The sequence below is a fragment of the Paramormyrops kingsleyae genome, chromosome 4 (assembly GCF_048594095.1).
Source record: "Paramormyrops kingsleyae isolate MSU_618 chromosome 4, PKINGS_0.4, whole genome shotgun sequence".
NCBI classification, from domain to species: domain Eukaryota; kingdom Metazoa; phylum Chordata; class Actinopteri; order Osteoglossiformes; family Mormyridae; genus Paramormyrops; species Paramormyrops kingsleyae.
The window spans coordinates 19,510,285-19,528,063 of NC_132800.1; the positions used below are offsets into that span (position 1 = coordinate 19,510,285).

Below are 17,779 nucleotides of genomic sequence, written 5' to 3' on the forward strand. Positions count from 1 at the left end.
AACAAGGAGCACATAACGAAGCAAACAATGAGAGGTAGAAACAAGAGAGCCCTCCAGATGGTAAAGTAGGAGTGGTTTTAAGGAAATTAGGACACCGGGCCCAGGTTTCACCAATTCCACAAAGGGGCTGCGGCCGCACCTACAAAACACAAAACAAAACAACCGCAGGCAAGGCCAGCAGACCATCACATGCGCTACATTTATTTTATCTTACAGTACCCCATCGAGTGTCCGCATCCCACCTCTCTTATAATTCTAACTCGCATCCTTTTCCACAAATCAATTCCACACAAAAAACACAGTTTTTTCTAAAAACTAAGTACAAAACAACAAAATTCCACTTGCTGTATGGGTCAATGCACGTTTATTGAAAGACAATATTTTATATACAACATTTATATTCATTCAATAAATGATTATGGATTATGATGGTGAAGCATTTGTATCCACAGTTTCACTAGTGTTATTCGCCGTTTTCCTGGTGCATCTTTCCACTGGTCTGAAAAACACGCCTTAACTAGTATAAAAGTACCTTATATAGACCTGTTCCAAAATTTGACATTTTATAACTTTTATAACTTACATTTATAACTCCCCTGTAACATGTTTACTGATTTAAAAATACGTAAAAATATTAATTCCACACAATATATTGCAAGTATTTTGTTTGAAAATTGTTTCATCCTTGACGTTTCGTCTAGACTGAAGTACCATCACCAAATCAATGTGTACGTTTTAAAGCTTAACAGCAGGATCATTTGAGCTTTGACGTATAACTTCCTGTATGTCCCCAATCGGAGGACGTTGGGTAAAGTAAAACGACACCCAACTTCAGTTCCTTTAAAGTCACTGCAGAGTCTGTACAGTTGCTAGCACGTCCCAGATTTGATAAAAAACCATGTCGTTTGTGGACACAATTCGGCAGTGGGACCGGGGGGTCGCACATGCCGATAAGAAGGCTTGGGCAGCTGCACTTGAGGTCTTCTTGGACATCCAGGAGAAAAATTCAAAAATATTATTCAACATTGGCTGTCTCTATCTCATCAATCAGGAATTAGATGCCGCTGAAAAGGTATGGGGTGTTTTCTGTTTTTATTTTAACTGTACCATTCAAGAGAAATAATGGTAACACTACTTGATGGGGCACAAATAAAATCTTATTATGCTATTACTTATGTATTAAAGACAAACTCGAAATAATATATAGGAAACCAAATCACTTCTCTCACATTTGTGTATTTTCTTGAAGTCAGATTTCTGTTGCTGCGATGTGTTGTCACTGGTGAAGTGCCAGTCATTGTAGAAAAGGGATGTGAAAGTCTTTTTATAGCTCGCCCACCTGATTGTCAGTTTTCGGTAATTCCCTCTAGGCTTTTGATAACAGCATCAGCAAAGACGAGCACTTGGCGGTCGCCTTCTTCCAAAGAGGAACAATGTTTTACAAAAAACAGAAGTACGTTTCAAAATTTGTGTAAATGTATTTGGAACTTAATACAGAAATAATTTCGCAAGCAGCAATTGTAGAAGTAGGACTATAAAGTAACAAGTAGGGCTATGAACACGTTTAATGACATTTGTGGATATTTTGATCCCCATTTGTGATCTATGCAAACCCACACACACACACACACACACACATATATTCCTTTTCACAATATCTAGTCTATTGCAATATTATCTTACAGTACCTTATAATAACAGCAGTGCACGTTATTATAACACAGTAGTCCTAAATATGACTTGCCCCCAATATAGACCTACATGCTGACTATTCTTCTAATACTTTCACAGGTTTGAGGAGTCTTTAGGAGATTTTCAAAAGGCCTTCAAATTGTTACGAGGGAACCAGCTGATTGATTACAAGCTGTTGGGGCTGAGATACAAGCTGTATGCGTGTGAGGTGAGAGCATCGGCCAATGGCGTGAACCTCAGTGACTGGGTGTTATATATAAAACTTACGCTGTCTTATTAGTAATTAATAAGCTACAAACTAAAATACATACTAAATTGCAAACTATTTAAATCTAGTCAAGTTTTATGATTTACCTTGGAGTGTACCTATGGACAAACCTCACAGATTATTAGTGTAAGTAAAACAGCGCCCTCTTAAGTTTGTTTGATATATGACAGCTACTCTAGGCCTGTTGACCTGTACAGCATATCCAAGTTGGCCTTTTGTTAATAATATTTAATACATCAGTAATTAAATGACATAATTAAAACCAATTATTATATCATTATTACTTGACCAACTATTATATTCATTATTACTTGAACCGTGCTCAGATTTTTTTGAGAGCTATAATTTAACTTTTAATTATTAATTAAGAATGAGTTTATTGGGTCCTAATTTGTCATTAAACACCTGTTTTGTTTTATGGAAAGAGCCCCCCCCCCCCCACAGCCTGCCAGACACATTCACTAAACTGATTTTGGTATTGATGATCGTATTGTGCTAATTTAGCTCAGTAAGCAATGTGCAAAATTAATTAATATGCAAAGCTAACTAATGTGCATCATTATTTGAGTTTTTTATGTTTATTACTTATTGCTGCTCACAATGATCCTGAGAGACTGAGCTGAATAAAACAGTCACTACCGGATGTTTTTACCAAGCAATGGACACAAATAAAATAGTCAGCCTATGGTAGCTAAACTGCATGGAATAAAACGAAAACCTTCTCATAACCCCAAAAACTAACCTAAGAAATAAGAAATAGAGCATGCCCTTGCCCTCATGTGTAGTTTCAGTCCTTATTTATCCACATTTTACCTACATGCCTTTGTTTTGACCCCCTCATGGTCCCTTTAAGTTTGTGTCTTCTGAGTTTAGTTTAAAATAAAATCCATTTTTGTTACAAAGCCACACCACAGGTCATCCCGTTATGCCCTGCCGTGACACTGATATAGTAAAACTAGTTTACTCTCTAAATGGTCCAGCCAACATACAAGCAGATTTCTCTATTCAAAAAGTAATGAAATCAGGTACCTGAAATGATATGACCGCCATGGAGGACATCTTGAGTTTATCAACAAGCATCTCTCTTAAGCTGTTGGGCCAGTGAGCACCACGACGTTTGAATTGCTCCACATCTGTTATATGTGGATACGTCAAGGGCCAGTTGATTAGTTACACCTACTTGCTAAAGCAAACAGGCTAGTCTGCCAGTCAGAAGTCAGAGGTATCTTTACTGTCATTGGCTATGCATTAGCCCAGTAAAGATGTATGATTGCTGGTGCCAGATCTAGTGGTTCCAGCCTCTCAGAAACACCCTCCTGGGATTTTCACATAGTACATTGTCTAGGGCAGGGGTCACCAACCTTTTTGAAACTGAGAGCTACTTCACGGGTACTGAGCCTTACGAAGGGCTACCAGTTTGAAACGCCCTCCTAAACTTATCTAAACTTCATGTATAATAAACATGTCTTAAATGCTTTTTTTTTTTAGATGTTGTCGTTTTCAAATCTATATAAATGCAAATGTGATTAAAGAAGAATAGCAACAGGATAAAATTAAATTTTAGACGCTGCTCACTGGTGAGTTGTGCTATTTCTATAACTGGTCCGCGGGCGACTCATGTGGTCCTTGGGGGCATCCTGGTGCCCGCGGGCACCATGTTGGTGACCCCTGGTCTAGAGTTTACAGAGAATGGTGTGATGAACAGAATGGGGTGAAACGCCATTAATGACAGAGGACTGTGGGAATCGAATAAAACGGCCACAAGAGCAAAAATACCAGCTCAATGCAGCAGTGATACGCAGAGGGATCAGTCGGCATCACTGGCCTACAGCAGTCAATGTTCAGTATTTAAGGGTCAAGTCTGACTGATACTTCATTGCTTTGTGGTATTGTCAGGCAGTTCCACACTGATGCAGAGTCTAATGCAAGGCTGGCTCATCTCATATCCATCTTGTGCATGTACAGTACTGTGCAAAAGTCTTAGGATGTCAAAGATAAAGATGTTTAAATGATCTTCAACTAAAACTATGATGTCTGTCAAAGTGCGTTTGCTTTGCCATTTCAAATCGTCTCCTAAAGTCACCCCAGTAAACATCCGATATAATCATGTTTGGATAAACGACACGTCAAGAAATTAACTAATTACATTAATCAATCAAGTAAGCTGGCAGTGAAATTGAACAAATACATGGAATGGCTGAGGTGCCCCTGAGGAGCGGTTTTGGAAGCAAAGCGATGTTCATCTAGCCATCCAACAAAATACCAGTGATTTTGAGAACACAAGAAATTCTTATTTTTTATCATGTTACTGTTCACTTGCATATACTCCAAAATCTTTTCTGAGCAAAAAAGTAGTAGTGATGGCCAAATGAAGCTTCGTGAACCATTTGCGGTATTTTTTGGTTTGGTTTGTTTTTTTAGTACGCTTTGGGCTCTTTTTTGAATAGAGAGCACCATCTAGTGGTGTCTAAAAATGCAGCAAATGGTTCATGAAACTTCATCTGGCCATCACTACTTACTACCCAGATAAACAGCTTTAAACATTTTTTGACAGCCTATGGCTTTTGCACAGTACTAAATGTAAGAATGTCTATGTCATATAGATTATTTCCAGATAAGGGGTAAAGGTCCTGTGACCCTGACCCGCCAGGTGTTGGTCCATCGGTTCTTCTGAAAAGGATGTGGAGCATATGCACAACCGGTCCATAATCTGAATTTCTGTTCTGTTTCATTGTCCTTTGTATTTGTTCCTAATAGATTCTTCACAATGTGGCTCTCACACAAGCCCAGCTAGATCAATGGGAGAAGGCTCAAGAGAGCTTACTTACTGCATTAAGCCTGAAGACGGAGTCCAAGCACGAGCTTGTGGACCGAGCTCTGCAGTCTATTTTGGTGAGTATGTCAAGTTCATAATCATGCACATGTTCTTCTTGAGGCTCAGTGTTTGTTTTTCAATTGGGTTATACACTCACCTAAAGGATTATTAGGAACACCATACTAATACGGTGTTTGACCCCCTTTCGCCTTCAGAACTGCCTTAATTCTACGTGGCATTGATTCAACAAGGTGCTGAAAGCATTCTTTAGAAATGTTGGCCCATATTGATAGGATAGCATCTTGCAGTTGATGGAGATTTGTGGGATGCACATCCAGGGCACGAAGCTCCCGTTCCACCACATCCCAAAGATGCTCTATTGGGTTGAGATCGGGTGACTGTGGGGGCCATTTTAGTACAGTGAACTCATTGTCATGTTCAAGAAACCAATTTGAAATGATTGGAGCTTTGTGACATGGTGCATTATCCTGCTGGAAGTAGCCATCAGAGGATGGGTACATGGTGGTCATAAAGGGATGAACATGGTCAGAAACAATGCTCAGGTAGGCCGTGGCATTTAAACGATGCCCAATTGGCACTAAGGGGCCTAAAGTGTGCCAAGAAAACATCCCCCACACCATTACACCACCAGCAGCAGCCTGCACAGTGGTAACAAGGCATAATGGATCCATGTTCTCATTCTGTTTACGCCAAATTCTGACTCTACCATTTGAATGTCTCAACAGAAATCGAGACTCATCAGACCAAGCAACATTTTTCCAGTCTTCAACTGTCCAATTTTGGTGAGCTCGTGCAAATTGTAGCCTCTTTTTCCTATTTGTAGTGGAGATGAGTGGTACCCGGTGGGGTCTTCTGCTGTTGTAGCCCATCCGCCTCAAGGTTATGCGTGTTGTGGCTTCACAAATGCTTTGCTGCATACCTCGGTTGTAACGAGTGGTTATTTCAGTCAAAGTTGCTCTTCTATCAGCTTGAATCAGTCGGCCCATTCTCCTCTGACCTCTAGCATCAACAAGGCATTTTCGCCCACAGGACTGCCGCATACTGGATGTTTTTCCCTTTGCACACCATTCTTTGTAAACCCTAGAAATGGTTGTGCGTGAAAATCCCAGTAACTGAGCAGATTGTGAAATACTCAGACCGGCCCGTCTGGCACCAACAACCATGCCACGCTCAAAATTGCTTAAATCACCTTTCTTTCCCATTCTGACATTCAGTTTGGAGTTCAGGAGATTGTCTTGACCAGGACCACACCCCTAAATGCATTGAAGCAACTGTCATGTGATTGGTTGATTAGATAATTGCATTAATGAGAAATTGAACAGGTGTTCCTAATAATCCTTTAGGTGAGTGTATAAGAATCACATTTGACACCTTGTCTTCAAAGTGCTTAAAATCTATAAACAAATAAAATTGATGGAAGCTTATTTTATCTGGTAAATGTGACAATTTTTGTTGTCTTAGATGATTAAAAGAGAATTTATTAGAGTTATGGTTTAAATTTGCAGGTAAATATTTATTAACTTAATACCATAGTTTAATCATATCACATGCACATTTTATTTTTTCATAGCAGAAACATCTATCTATCTATCTATCTATCTATCTATCTATCTATCTAGCTATCTATCTATCTATCGAATTATTTATTTATTCAAAAGCAGGGTCAGATAGTTTCTGGAGCAACTGAGGGTTAATGGCCTTGTGCAAGGACCTAACAATGAAGTTACTCTGTCCTTATTAATTATTATTTTCCAGTCCCCAGTCAAAGGTTGTGTTTCCCTCCAAAACTGATAGAATTGAAATAAAACATGCTATAATTTCCAGATGTTTACTGAACACTTCCACTAGCTATTCCATGTCCGCGAAAATACGTAAGATTAAAGTTTGAAATTCTGAAATGAGTTCCAATGTGGGAAGACAGGATTAGGCAATGTTTACGTCTGATTAGAAGACACTTTAACTTGGTCAGAAGCATCTCACAAGTGAGGATCACAAACCAGGATCAGCGAGTCCCTGGAGCAGTGTGGGTTAATTGGGGCCCAAGAGCCCAACAGTGACATCACTCTGCTGGCCAAGGGATTTGAACAGGCAACCTTCTCCTCACATGCACAGAGTTCTAACCTACAGAGTCTCACTCCATCCATGTTTTCTCCCTGACAGAAGCACAAGCTTTTTGCTTTGGTGGAGATGCAGCCAGGGATCCTATTCAGACCCCGGAAACATTACGTGGATGAGCTGGAGAACAAGGATTACATGGGCAAGGCCAAGGTATGCTGATCCTACAGCCATGTTTAGAAGAAACCATAGCCATCATCTGGGAATTGGACTGCTAAAGTGTAGATCAGTAGGCCTGTTCTGCAAGGCCTGGCTTAAGTGTACAGAAAACTAGAAACTGTTCATAATCTTTACATTGCTGATTCTCAACCAATGGGTTACGACCTTTCTCACTGGATCGCAGAATGTATGGATTTTTTTTTTCTATCGTCTTTTTTTGGTTTTGAACAGTGCATGTTACTCTCGATGTTCTATTTACTATTACTGCACTATTTTTCGTGAAATAAATTTGGTTCAAAATGTAAAAAATTTGTGTCGTAACTTAATTAGCAAGGAAAAATGTAGGTCCTGAGGCCAAAACAGTGGAGCAGCACTGATCTACATGTCTCCTGTGCAACTATAAAACTTCTCATGTATTAACAAGTGTTAGTCAGTTAGAGTGTCAGAAAATTTTAATGATACTGACCAATTATACAGTATATGCATTTTGTACATTTACAGTTAAATGTATTAATTTGTAGTGTTCCTCACATGAATACCATGAATTCCATTCCCCCTGCAGGTCATTGCCTCTATAATCCCTCAGGACGAGTTTTCTGGGTTTGCGCCTTTGCAGCCTCGGGTAAGCTCATCCTCTAGATTACTAGTGACCCCAATCGGTTGTTCTTTAGAAGAATATCGGTGGTCTTACCCGCATACTATGCATCTATTTTATATGGATGCCGTGGGCACGTGGGTGGGGTGGAATGATATGCTTGTGATCAGAAAGTCGCCAGTTCAAATCCCTGCGTTGACAAAATAATATTATCATTGGGCCCTTGAGCAAGGCCCTTAACCGCAGTTGTTCTGGGGCTTGACTGACATCACTTTGAACATCACTTTGAGTAGAAGCATATTGTAAATAAATATGCAATTGGATATTATTATGCTGGTTTTGCAGGCAGTATCCCTGTTAACACATACTGTGTAGTTTCCTGATTGGTTATATTTACCCATTCTCCATTGCGCTGTCTTGCCCTGCTTCTGCCTATAAGTTACCTATGATGTGATGCGATCTTTTACAATGCTGCTTATCCATTTAATATAACCTCTTAACCAATGTATGGTCACTAATCCCAGGAACAGCAGTTATGCTTTTTTCAGGATGTCGATCCAACACTGGGCACAGAAACACAAACAAATCTAATCGAATACACAACTGTATAGTATTCAGCAGTACATGCAGGCAATGAAATGAGTCAAACAAGCACACGGTATATTAGTGGTAGATTGAAAAACACTACATATAATGAAAGAAATTTTGCATTTCGTGGGACCCACAATTCAGTTATTTCTTTTTACCATTTTCAGGCAGAAGATGTTCCTGTTCAGCCCAAAATGCCAGAAGTAATAAAGTAAGAAGAACACGTTGTTTTTCTAATTAAAAGTATGTGTAAACGATACCACAAGACGGGATAGAGTATTAAGGAGCACATTCAAAGTCAGAAATGGAAACAACACGGGGGTAGCTTTCTGGAAAATGCTACAGTGGCTGCTGCACAGATATTGTGGTCTGGTCACAGGCGACTACACCATCATAGATAATAGTAGGGGGACCCTGATCATTTTAACGTACCACTTTTAAAGTTCATACTTCATAGGTGTTGTAATGCATAGTTGCACTCCATGTACATGCTGTATGCATTCAGTCAGTTCAGTCATGCTGCATTCATACGGATGGTTGAGTTGTGCTGTCTGCATTCAGTCGGTGCAGTTGTGCTGTATGCATTCAGTCATTTGAGTCATGCTGTATATGTACAGTCGGTTCAGTCATTCTGTATGCATTCAGTGGGTTCGGTTATGCTGTTTGTATTTAGTGGTTTGATGAGCTGGTGTATCAGATAGAGTAGCCCCTGAATATACTTTTACATTCCTTTTGGACATACTATGTAAAAATAATAATAATAATTATTATTATTTATTAGATAGAGTGGGCCCTGAATATACTTTTACACGCCTTTTGAACATACTGTGTAAGTGTGACTGGTACTTTTTAACAGTATCGTTCCCTTCCACAGAGCGCTGGAAGGGGAGCCTCACAGCGTACTGTACGAGTTCATCCCGGAGACAGAGAATGAGCTGGCTGTGTTACCAGGCAACATTGTATTTGTGCTCCAGAAAGATGCTGATAATTGGGCATCAGTCATCTTCAATGGAAAGGCGAGCTGCCTCCATTCCCTCCTTTACTTTCAGTCATTCAGTGTCTTCATCTGTCTTCTACTGTAATCATACTTGTTTCTTTCTTGCCTGTGTCAAAATTTCCCTCTCTCACTGTCCCTGTTGCAGGTGTTGAGAGCCTTAATTCAATCATAGTGAAACTGGCCTCCATCATTTATTAGGCTGATAAAACCAAACTGTCTATTCAGTGCGTTTGAGTGCTTGTACAATGATGTTTCTCTGTATGTGTGTTATTAAGTACTGGCTTGCTTGTTAGTTTGGATTAGTGTGTCAGAGAAGATAGTACGTTGTTAGATGCATAATCCCTGTCAGTTTGTTGTAAATGTGTTCTGTGTCTTAAATGAAAGACTGATCCGGGCAGCTGAACTATGCTCAGATGGAACCATTAGGAATGACGTCGAGTCGAGTAATTAGCATTGCACTGTACATTATTCTGGACCATTTTAATGTGTATATTTGTTAAAAGTAATTTGCTCGGGGAGTTGCACTGGGAGTGAAATGCATATGTTTTTTTTTTTAAATATAGATTGGTCTCTTAATTTTTTCCAGAGCTCTATCTGTGGCATTTTGTGGATGGGGAGGGTTATCTAAAAGAGTGTAATTTAAGACTTACATTAGCTGTGCAGTGCAGTTCAGGCGTTTGGTCCATGGAGTAACATGGTTTTGATGCTGAATCATAGTGATGGCTAAAACGATGCCTCATAAACCACTTGCTGTATTTTTTGTCGCCACTAGATGGGGCTCATGGTTAGTTTGGGGCATGCTTGAGCCCCTCTTTTGAACAGAGAGTACTATCTAGTGGGGTCAGAAGATACAGCAAATGTTTTATAAAGCATCAGCCAGCACTACTGAATAACAAAGGGTGCCTGAACTATTTTGGGATAATTCTGGGTGTTTCAGTTTGGATCTTTTGTTGGTTAAAATATTTGGAAAGACTGTGCTCTGATGTAATGCTTTCTGATATCTTTTCACAAACTGTTTCAGAGAGGACTTGTTCCATATAATTTTCTGGAACCTGTGGAAATAACCCTGTCTTCCAAGCAAGGACAGGTAACTGCTTTTTAAATAAAAATGCTATACATATTTCAACAGACTATGTATTAAAATCACGTCACCTTGCTGTAGGGGGGCGCTGTGAGTGATGTCATCCCAGCCCCACCCATAGGAGTACCTCCAGTCAGGCCACAGAGGAGAGAAGGAAGCACAGGTACCGAATCCCAAAGGAAAATTATACAAATGAACCATTTGTCGTTTTTTGTTTTTTTTTTGCCCCACTAGATGGTGCTCTCTGTTCAAAGAAGGGGACAAAGCATGCCTCAAAGCGGAGCAAGAGCACCATCTAGTGGGGTCAAAAAATACAGCAAATGGTTCATGAAACGTTCTTTTGTCCATCACTAATACTCACTGAAGAAAGACAACATTTATAATTATATATAATGTAGTTGTACACACTACTACATTGCACATATACTGCATTAGGGGGGCAGCGTGTGGCTCAGTGGGCTAAGCCTGTGTGCCTGTGATCAGAAGGTTGCCAGTTGAAACCCAGCCTCAGCTCGTCTGCGGGTCCTTGAGCAAGGCCCTTAACCCCCAGCTCCCTGGGCGCCCCAACACGTGGCTGCCCTTCACAGGCAACTTACTCTACAAAGAGCAAGTTCAGGGAGACATAAAAAAGAGAATTTCCCTATGGGGATCAGTTATTTTTATTAATACTTCAATAAACCAATAATTAAGAGTTCATCATTATCAGTCATGATGGTTCATATATTTCATGCAGGAGCTAATTTAGCTAATAATGAACTAATTATTTAACAACCAAAATAGTTCCTGCATGGGATACATGAACCATCACGATTGATTAAAAACAAACATGGGATAGGTACATAACTAACACCTAGTTACTGGTTAATTCATGCGTTAAGTAAGCATGTATTACTACATTATTTGTACCCGCTGAAGTAAACTGTGACCCCTCCATGAATCACTACCTTATTGTGGTGGAGGGGTTTGTGTGCCTCTGTGATCCAAGGAGCTATGTTGTTGGGGTTAATTGCCCCTGTTGGGTGTCTCAAAGAAAATTAGTTATAGGTGAGTGGCTAGACTAATTCAGAACACCCCCATGACAATTACTACAAAGGAAAATGTGACTCCGGCTGGACTGAGGAGACCGGGGCTCCGCCCTGAAGCCAGGCACAGAGGGGGAGCTCATGGGTAAGCGCCTGGGGGCCAAGCCCCTGACCATAGGGCCCGGCTGGGCATGGCCCAAGCGAATAGAGGAGTGCACTCTTCTGTGGGCCTTCCATCAGCAGGAGAGGCTGTGGGGGTCGGGTGCAGTGTAGATCGATGGCAGGTGAAGGCAGGGGCCCCGACAGGCCAATCGTCAGCAACCAAATCTGGTTATAGGCACATGAAACGTAACCTCTCTGGTGGGAAAGGAGCCGGAGCTGGTGGGGGAGGTAGAGAGAAACCGACTAGATGTAGTAGGGCTCAGTCCTCAACCGAAATCCTGGAGAAGGGCTAGACTCCAATACACTCTAGAGTGGCCCATGGTGAGAGGCCAGCAGGTGTGGGTCTACTTATAACCCCCCAGTTTGGAGCCAGTACGTTGGAGTTTACCCCAGTGAATGAGAGGATTGTCCTTCGACTTCGTGTCAGGGGATGCACCAAGAGCTTGGATGGAGTGCCCCTCTGGGGACTTCATCGTCCATTGCTTCTGAGCTGAGCTAAGCCTTAGAGATAGGTTGCAGAGCTCAGTGATTCGGACAGAGCCAAGAAGAACTGCTGCTCCTCCGCATCGAAAATAGCCAGTTTAGGTGGTTCGGGCATTTAACTAAGACGCCTCCTGGATGCCTCCTTGGGGAGGTGCTGCAGGCATGTCCAACCAGGAGGAGAACCCAGGGCAGACCCAGGACACGCTGGAGAGATTGTATCTCTAGATTGCTCCTCCCCCGGTGGAGCTGGAGGAGGTGGCTGGTGAGACGGAGGTCTGGGCATCCCTGCTTAGACTGCAGCCCCCATGACCCGACCCGGGATAAGCGGCAGATAATGGATGGATGCATGGATGGATGGACTTGTATTTATACAATATAATTCAATACTTTGTGTTTCATATCATTATAAAGCTAGGTTGAGAATTTTGACCATAAATTAATGTTTCTTCATTTAATTAATGTTAACACTAAAAGTCACTTCTGCTTTTATCCTTGTGAAAATTACAACGTTTTTTCTTTTGACAGACTTTTCAAAAGACACAAATGCTGCGATGGAAGGCACAAAGGTATGAAATGAAATTAGTCCACAAAATGTTTGTATGAACCATAATATATATGTCAATATCACCTTGGCATGATGGAGTGGTTTGCGTGCCGTAACGTTCCATGGAGATTAGGGCTGCCTCAAACAACTATTTCTATAGATTAATCTATCAACTAGGATCCAACAAAAAGCCCAGTGAAAGGCACTAAGGAGAACTAAGGATGTGCAGGGAATCATGTTAGTGGGGGGGGGGGGGGGTGTTTGACGGAGAGATCCTGGTGGCATCCAGGTAACCAGGCAGGACTCAGACTGAAATGGCTACGTGGAACCATCTTCTGGGTTTGCAATCCATAATCTGAAAGTTCAGGGAGAGTGTAAGTGTCGGCACCTGACCAAGTCCGATGGCCTGACCCAAGATATCCATCCATCTATCTATCTGACCCATCTGGCCATCCAACAAGATATCAATGACTTTTTGTAGAACAAATTAAATAATTGTTTCTTTTAATTGTATTTTTTTCTATTGCATTACAGTTTATTTCTCAATATCCATATAAATAACTTTAAACAATAGTGTATATATTGCACAAATGTGTACTTCCCTATACTTATTAAACAAAACCTATCATTTAAAAAAAATAAATGGAAAATGCAATTCTGTTTTTGTCCTACAGGATGAAGAAATCCAATTCTGTGTTGTGAAAGTACACTTTAGATACACATTAGCGATCTGCGTAATCCCTGGAGCAGCATACAGCGTCGTCCTGCAGAAAATTGGAGAGAAGCTAAAACTGCCTATTCAACATGTAACACTAAGGTTGGGCACAGAACCGATCACTAATGAAAAACTCCACATTTAGCCTTGTGCATATATTGTTTTGGAAAAAGAACCAAAAACTCTCATTCCATCCTATTTTCAATTGCACAATTATTTCAAACATTTTTTCAAGCTTATTTTTATACTGAACCATAATTCTGGGTTTGCTGACCTTTACTGTAGCTTGAAAGTAATGCACCCAAACTCATCTCTTTGCACACTGGATTATTGACTTTTTCATCCCAGTGTCCATTTCAGACTTTTATTTTACAAGGTGCTGACCCTGCTTGGAGCTTTCTGTCCACCATTTTTGTGCTTCCATTTTACACCGTGTAGGACTGACTTGTTTTCAGATAAAACGGCCAATGACCTAAAGTCAGGTTTCCTCATTGCATGTTAAAGTTTTGGGAACCAAAACTCATTCAGTCCAGAAATCTCTCCCGGAAGTTCCTGAAATCTCCTACAAATTAACAGCAGCACCTTGGCCCCCGTGAACGTCCCAGCTATCTCTTCTGTTGTTTTTATATAGTCATACTGTCTGAACCACTGTATATGGTATTTTGATGATCTGATGATATAAAATTTACCTAGGGGGGGTTGGGGGTAATTTAGAATGAAAATACTGCTGGATATGGTATTACCATAATACTGCTCATCCTGCCCAGCACCCCCCCCCCTCCCCGCCCCAAATCTCCCTTATGGACCTCCCTGAAATCAATATACCTAAGGGGGGATGTCTGTTGTTAGCAAAGGCTGAATTTTTTCTATAAATGTAATGATATTACGTACCATACCTTAGGAATGACCTAAATCAGTGGTTCTCAAACTTTTTACGCCACATACCACCTCTGAAAGTATCAGGTTCTCCACCTACTAGTTTTATGACCGTTGTCATCAAAGGAGATACCTCCGTGTATCACTTTTCAGGAACTCACCTACCAATGTTTGAGAACAACTGATATATTGACATAATCTAGCAAAACAATGTATCTAGACATATTGTGTTATGAAACACCTATTTTCCAGTTACACAGAAAAAGACTCTGGTCAGAGAGTAACAGTCAATGAGTTGGAGATGAAGAAGGTCTGGAAGAGTGTCCAGAATGGCCGTCTGGTCTTGTGGTGTGATGTCAGCTGGACACAGCAGAGTCAGTGCACAGAGGTAAAACATCTAGAAGATCATTCATGAGTGGAAATTAATATGACAAAGGGTTGGGGGAAGGTATATTAGTCTGACAACAAAATGTCATTGCACACGCACTGAGCTTCTTGCATTCTCTTCCTTTTATTGTAGTTCAGGATCAGTCTGTAGCAGGTGTGGCCAATCTTATCTGCAAAGGGCCAGTGTGCATGCAGGTTTTTGGGATAATCGTTAGGTCAGCTGTTCAAACCCAGGAGTGAGGAGTCTTCAGCCAGCCAGTCCTCTAATTAGTAATCTAATTGGAGAATTTCAGTGAAATCCTCTCTCTCTTTCTTGATAAGATTGGTTACCCCTGGTCTATAGGCTGCTTGGAATCAGGGCTATATGGTACTTAACCAGCACTTGTCATCACAGCAGAGTGTCGCGACAGCGGGCCTTAAGAAAGTGGTGGCCCTCCATTCCTATGCAGCCTCGCAGCCAGAGGACCTTGCATTTCACCGTGGCGATGTCATCACGGTCCTTTCCAAAGGTCTGTATGAAGATCGAACTGAAGAGTTTATGGAAAGTGGGTTAATGTAGAAAGTATATAGAGTGGTACCTTGGAACACAAACTGAATTTGTTCCAGAAGGCTGGTCGAGTTGCGATTTGGTCGAGGTCCAAGTCGAAATTCAGCGTAAGAAATAATGTAAATAAATTTAATGTGTTCCAGCCCACCAAATGATTGCCTATTTAGACTCTACCCAACTAATGATAAAAAGCATTAACAATCAATATAAAACTATTACACACATGAAAAGCACACATACAAAAAGTGATAAACGTGAAATAAATGACAATCTCACACTCCAAAGTGAGAGCAGACTCACGTGCACCACCTCCAAGTCTCACTATAAGTTGTACAGTAACTCTCACTACTTTCCTCTTCGGTTTGCTGCTATCACTGGTGACTTTCTTAGGGAACATGATTACCGCGTCACTAAATGTACTGTAGATAAAGCACAAAAACATTCCCACCAAACACAGGAAAATAGCTTTCACACGTTGAACTTGGTCGAGAGGTACTGTGAGACTGAGAGTGAGTCATAGGCATCGGCATCCCAGTATCCGATTGCCTTTTTAGAAAAACATTATGGGGCAAAAAAAGAGTCATGATAGTTTTGAAAGACAACTTGAATCCCGTGTTTCTGTTTTTAAAAAGGATTACAAAAGCACAATGAAATCATTTTCAGGCTTCTAAGTGGCATAATGTTATTAGTAGACTGAAATGAACATAAAAGTTATCCCAAATTTCTCTTATGTCATAGGAGCTGAACATTACTATAACTTTTCTACAGAAGTCACAAGCTAGTCATTAGTGTCACCTGTAGTGTTGGGCTGTGTCTCTTGGTTGAGCCTCCATTGCACCAAGAGACAAATTTTACAATTTTTTTTTCAATTCACATTTAAGACTGTTTAACATTGTTTGAACTTGTGAGAAGTTCTTCACAACTGAGCATGTTTTTTTAAACAGAAACTCACTGAGGCTTAATTAATGGGGAAACATCTGAACTTTTATTCAGTTTTAAACTGTTAATGAGTGTTTTTTGATTACAGTTAAAATAAGAGATTGACCTGCCTTCTGTGATAATTTAAGAATCAACTAAGAAGTCTACAAAACTAATAAGAATATTTATTCCTTTTAGTGAATGATGAATGGTTTGAAGGACAATATGAAGATAAGGTGGGGATATTTCCAGCATCTTTTGTGGAAAACATAGGCAACAACGACCCAGTCTAAAGATGTCAGGAAAAACTGTTCTAAAATAATGACATTTGAAATATACCTGCAACTGCTTTTAATTACTTGTATTGTTTTCCTTATATGACATTATTGATGATTAAATACTGAAAAATATAGTATTTGCAAGCAATTGTCTACTTCTTTGGGAAAGACCAAATGTATGACACCCAATGAAAACTGGTGTTTTTATTAACATAGGGAAACATCTTCATTTTAACAATAAATGAGAGATTAAGGAAATATAACTAAACAAACAAAACTGAAGAAATGTCTTTTAAAAATGTTTTGTAAAAATGTAATTTATAGAACAGCAATTTCTCGTGAGGAAAAAGTTAGGATACTCTAAGATTCACTTAAAATGCCTAGAATTAGATTTATTGAAACCTCAGACGTTTAGTTTGGTTTGCTCTTGATGTTGAAATGAGTGGGATCACCATGGTGAGATCCAAAGAGCTCTCTCAGTTCTCCAGTGAGATTGTAGATGCATATGTGTCTAAGAAGGGATATTAAATGATCTCAAAGAACTATAAATCAGCCATTCCACTGTCCAGAAAATAATTTACAGGTGGAGAATGTATAAAACTACTGCCAAAATGACCAGGTCAGGAACAAAATGTTTTGGATAGATGAATCTAAAATTTAATTAGTTGGACACTGTAGCAGAGGACATGTTTGGCATAAACTAAAGACAACATTTGATCAAAAGAACCTCATACTATCTCTGAAGCATGTGGGTGGAAATGTCATGGTTTGGGGCTGCTTTGCTACAGCAGAACCTGGCCAGCTCACCATCATAGAATCCACTATGAAATCTTTGTTGTATCAGAGGGTGCTTGAGGCAAACGTGAGAACATCTGTCCAAAAATTGAAACTGAAGTAGTGGTGGGACAGGGATGCTTGTGTAGACTTGATCCAAAATGTTGTTCTCCCTCTTCAGGAAATTGTCCTAAAATTTGGGCATGACCCATTTAAGATCACTATTCTTGAAATTCACTGCTGCAATAATAAGTCCATCCAGGTGCTCCATCAGCTGACTGTTAATGCTGTCATACAGCTTTTCCAACGCTAACTTCATGTCAGAATTCAGTGGAATATATCAATGTTCTAAAAAAAGACAAGAAAATACAGAACATTAGTATCCACTTTGAAAATGTACAGAGAAATGTGTCATTGTACTGTACAAGCTGTTTATTTTAGAAATACCCACGGTACCATCATGTACATATGCTACCTATTTCCCGTAAGGAGTAATGAGCTACGTGGCTTCTCACCATACTCACCATACTCACCATACTTACCAGCTTAATCGCCTGTGTGGATGTGGAGCTACGGCCCGCTGTGGGCATGCTGGCTATGCTCGGTCCGGCAGCATTTCCCAAAGGCAGCTCGCTCTTCGTCCTGGTGCCGGTGCTCATCGTAGTCGCTGCCTTGGTGCTCCTCACCCCTCAGGCTGGAGCAGCTCTCACATGGGGAGTCCATGGGCGGTGGTGGCTTAATG

At 40.4% G+C, this 17,779-nt stretch overlaps 1 protein-coding gene across 2 annotated transcripts; it reads left to right on the forward strand.

Moving 5' to 3' along the window:
• The first annotated feature begins 814 nt into the window (after positions 1–814).
• Positions 815–16,397, forward strand: ncf2 (neutrophil cytosolic factor 2). Of its 2 annotated transcripts, none has more exons than XM_023799085.2 (15): positions 815–1,072; positions 1,371–1,453; positions 1,792–1,900; positions 4,718–4,852; positions 6,957–7,064; positions 7,633–7,692; positions 8,421–8,464; positions 9,128–9,269; positions 10,272–10,337; positions 10,413–10,494; positions 12,524–12,564; positions 13,217–13,359; positions 14,386–14,521; positions 14,918–15,029; positions 16,184–16,397. In XM_023799085.2, exons 1-15 carry the CDS (start codon positions 899–901, stop codon positions 16,276–16,278), a joined length of 1,530 nt encoding a protein of 509 aa, XP_023654853.2. In that variant the 5' UTR covers positions 815–898; the 3' UTR covers positions 16,279–16,397. The 2 variants fall into 2 exon arrangements, with proteins under 2 accessions (XP_023654853.2, XP_023654851.2); XM_023799083.2 differs by having other exon boundaries at positions 816–1,072; positions 14,915–15,029.
• Positions 16,398–17,779: the final 1,382 nt, after the last annotated feature.

What these genes read in the sequence shown, in the direction of transcription:
- ncf2 (XM_023799083.2), top strand. Translation starts at nt 899, where the DNA reads ATGTCGTTTGTGGACACAATTCGGCAGTGGGACCGGGGGGTCGCACAT. An exon ending in AATTAGATGCCGCTGAAAAG is followed by an intron (nt 1,073 to 1,370) that starts GTATGGGGTGTT and finishes AATTCCCTCTAG; the next exon opens with GCTTTTGATAACAGCATCAG. An exon ending in CAGTCATCTTCAATGGAAAG is followed by an intron (nt 9,270 to 10,271) that starts GCGAGCTGCCTC and finishes AAACTGTTTCAG; the next exon opens with AGAGGACTTGTTCCATATAA.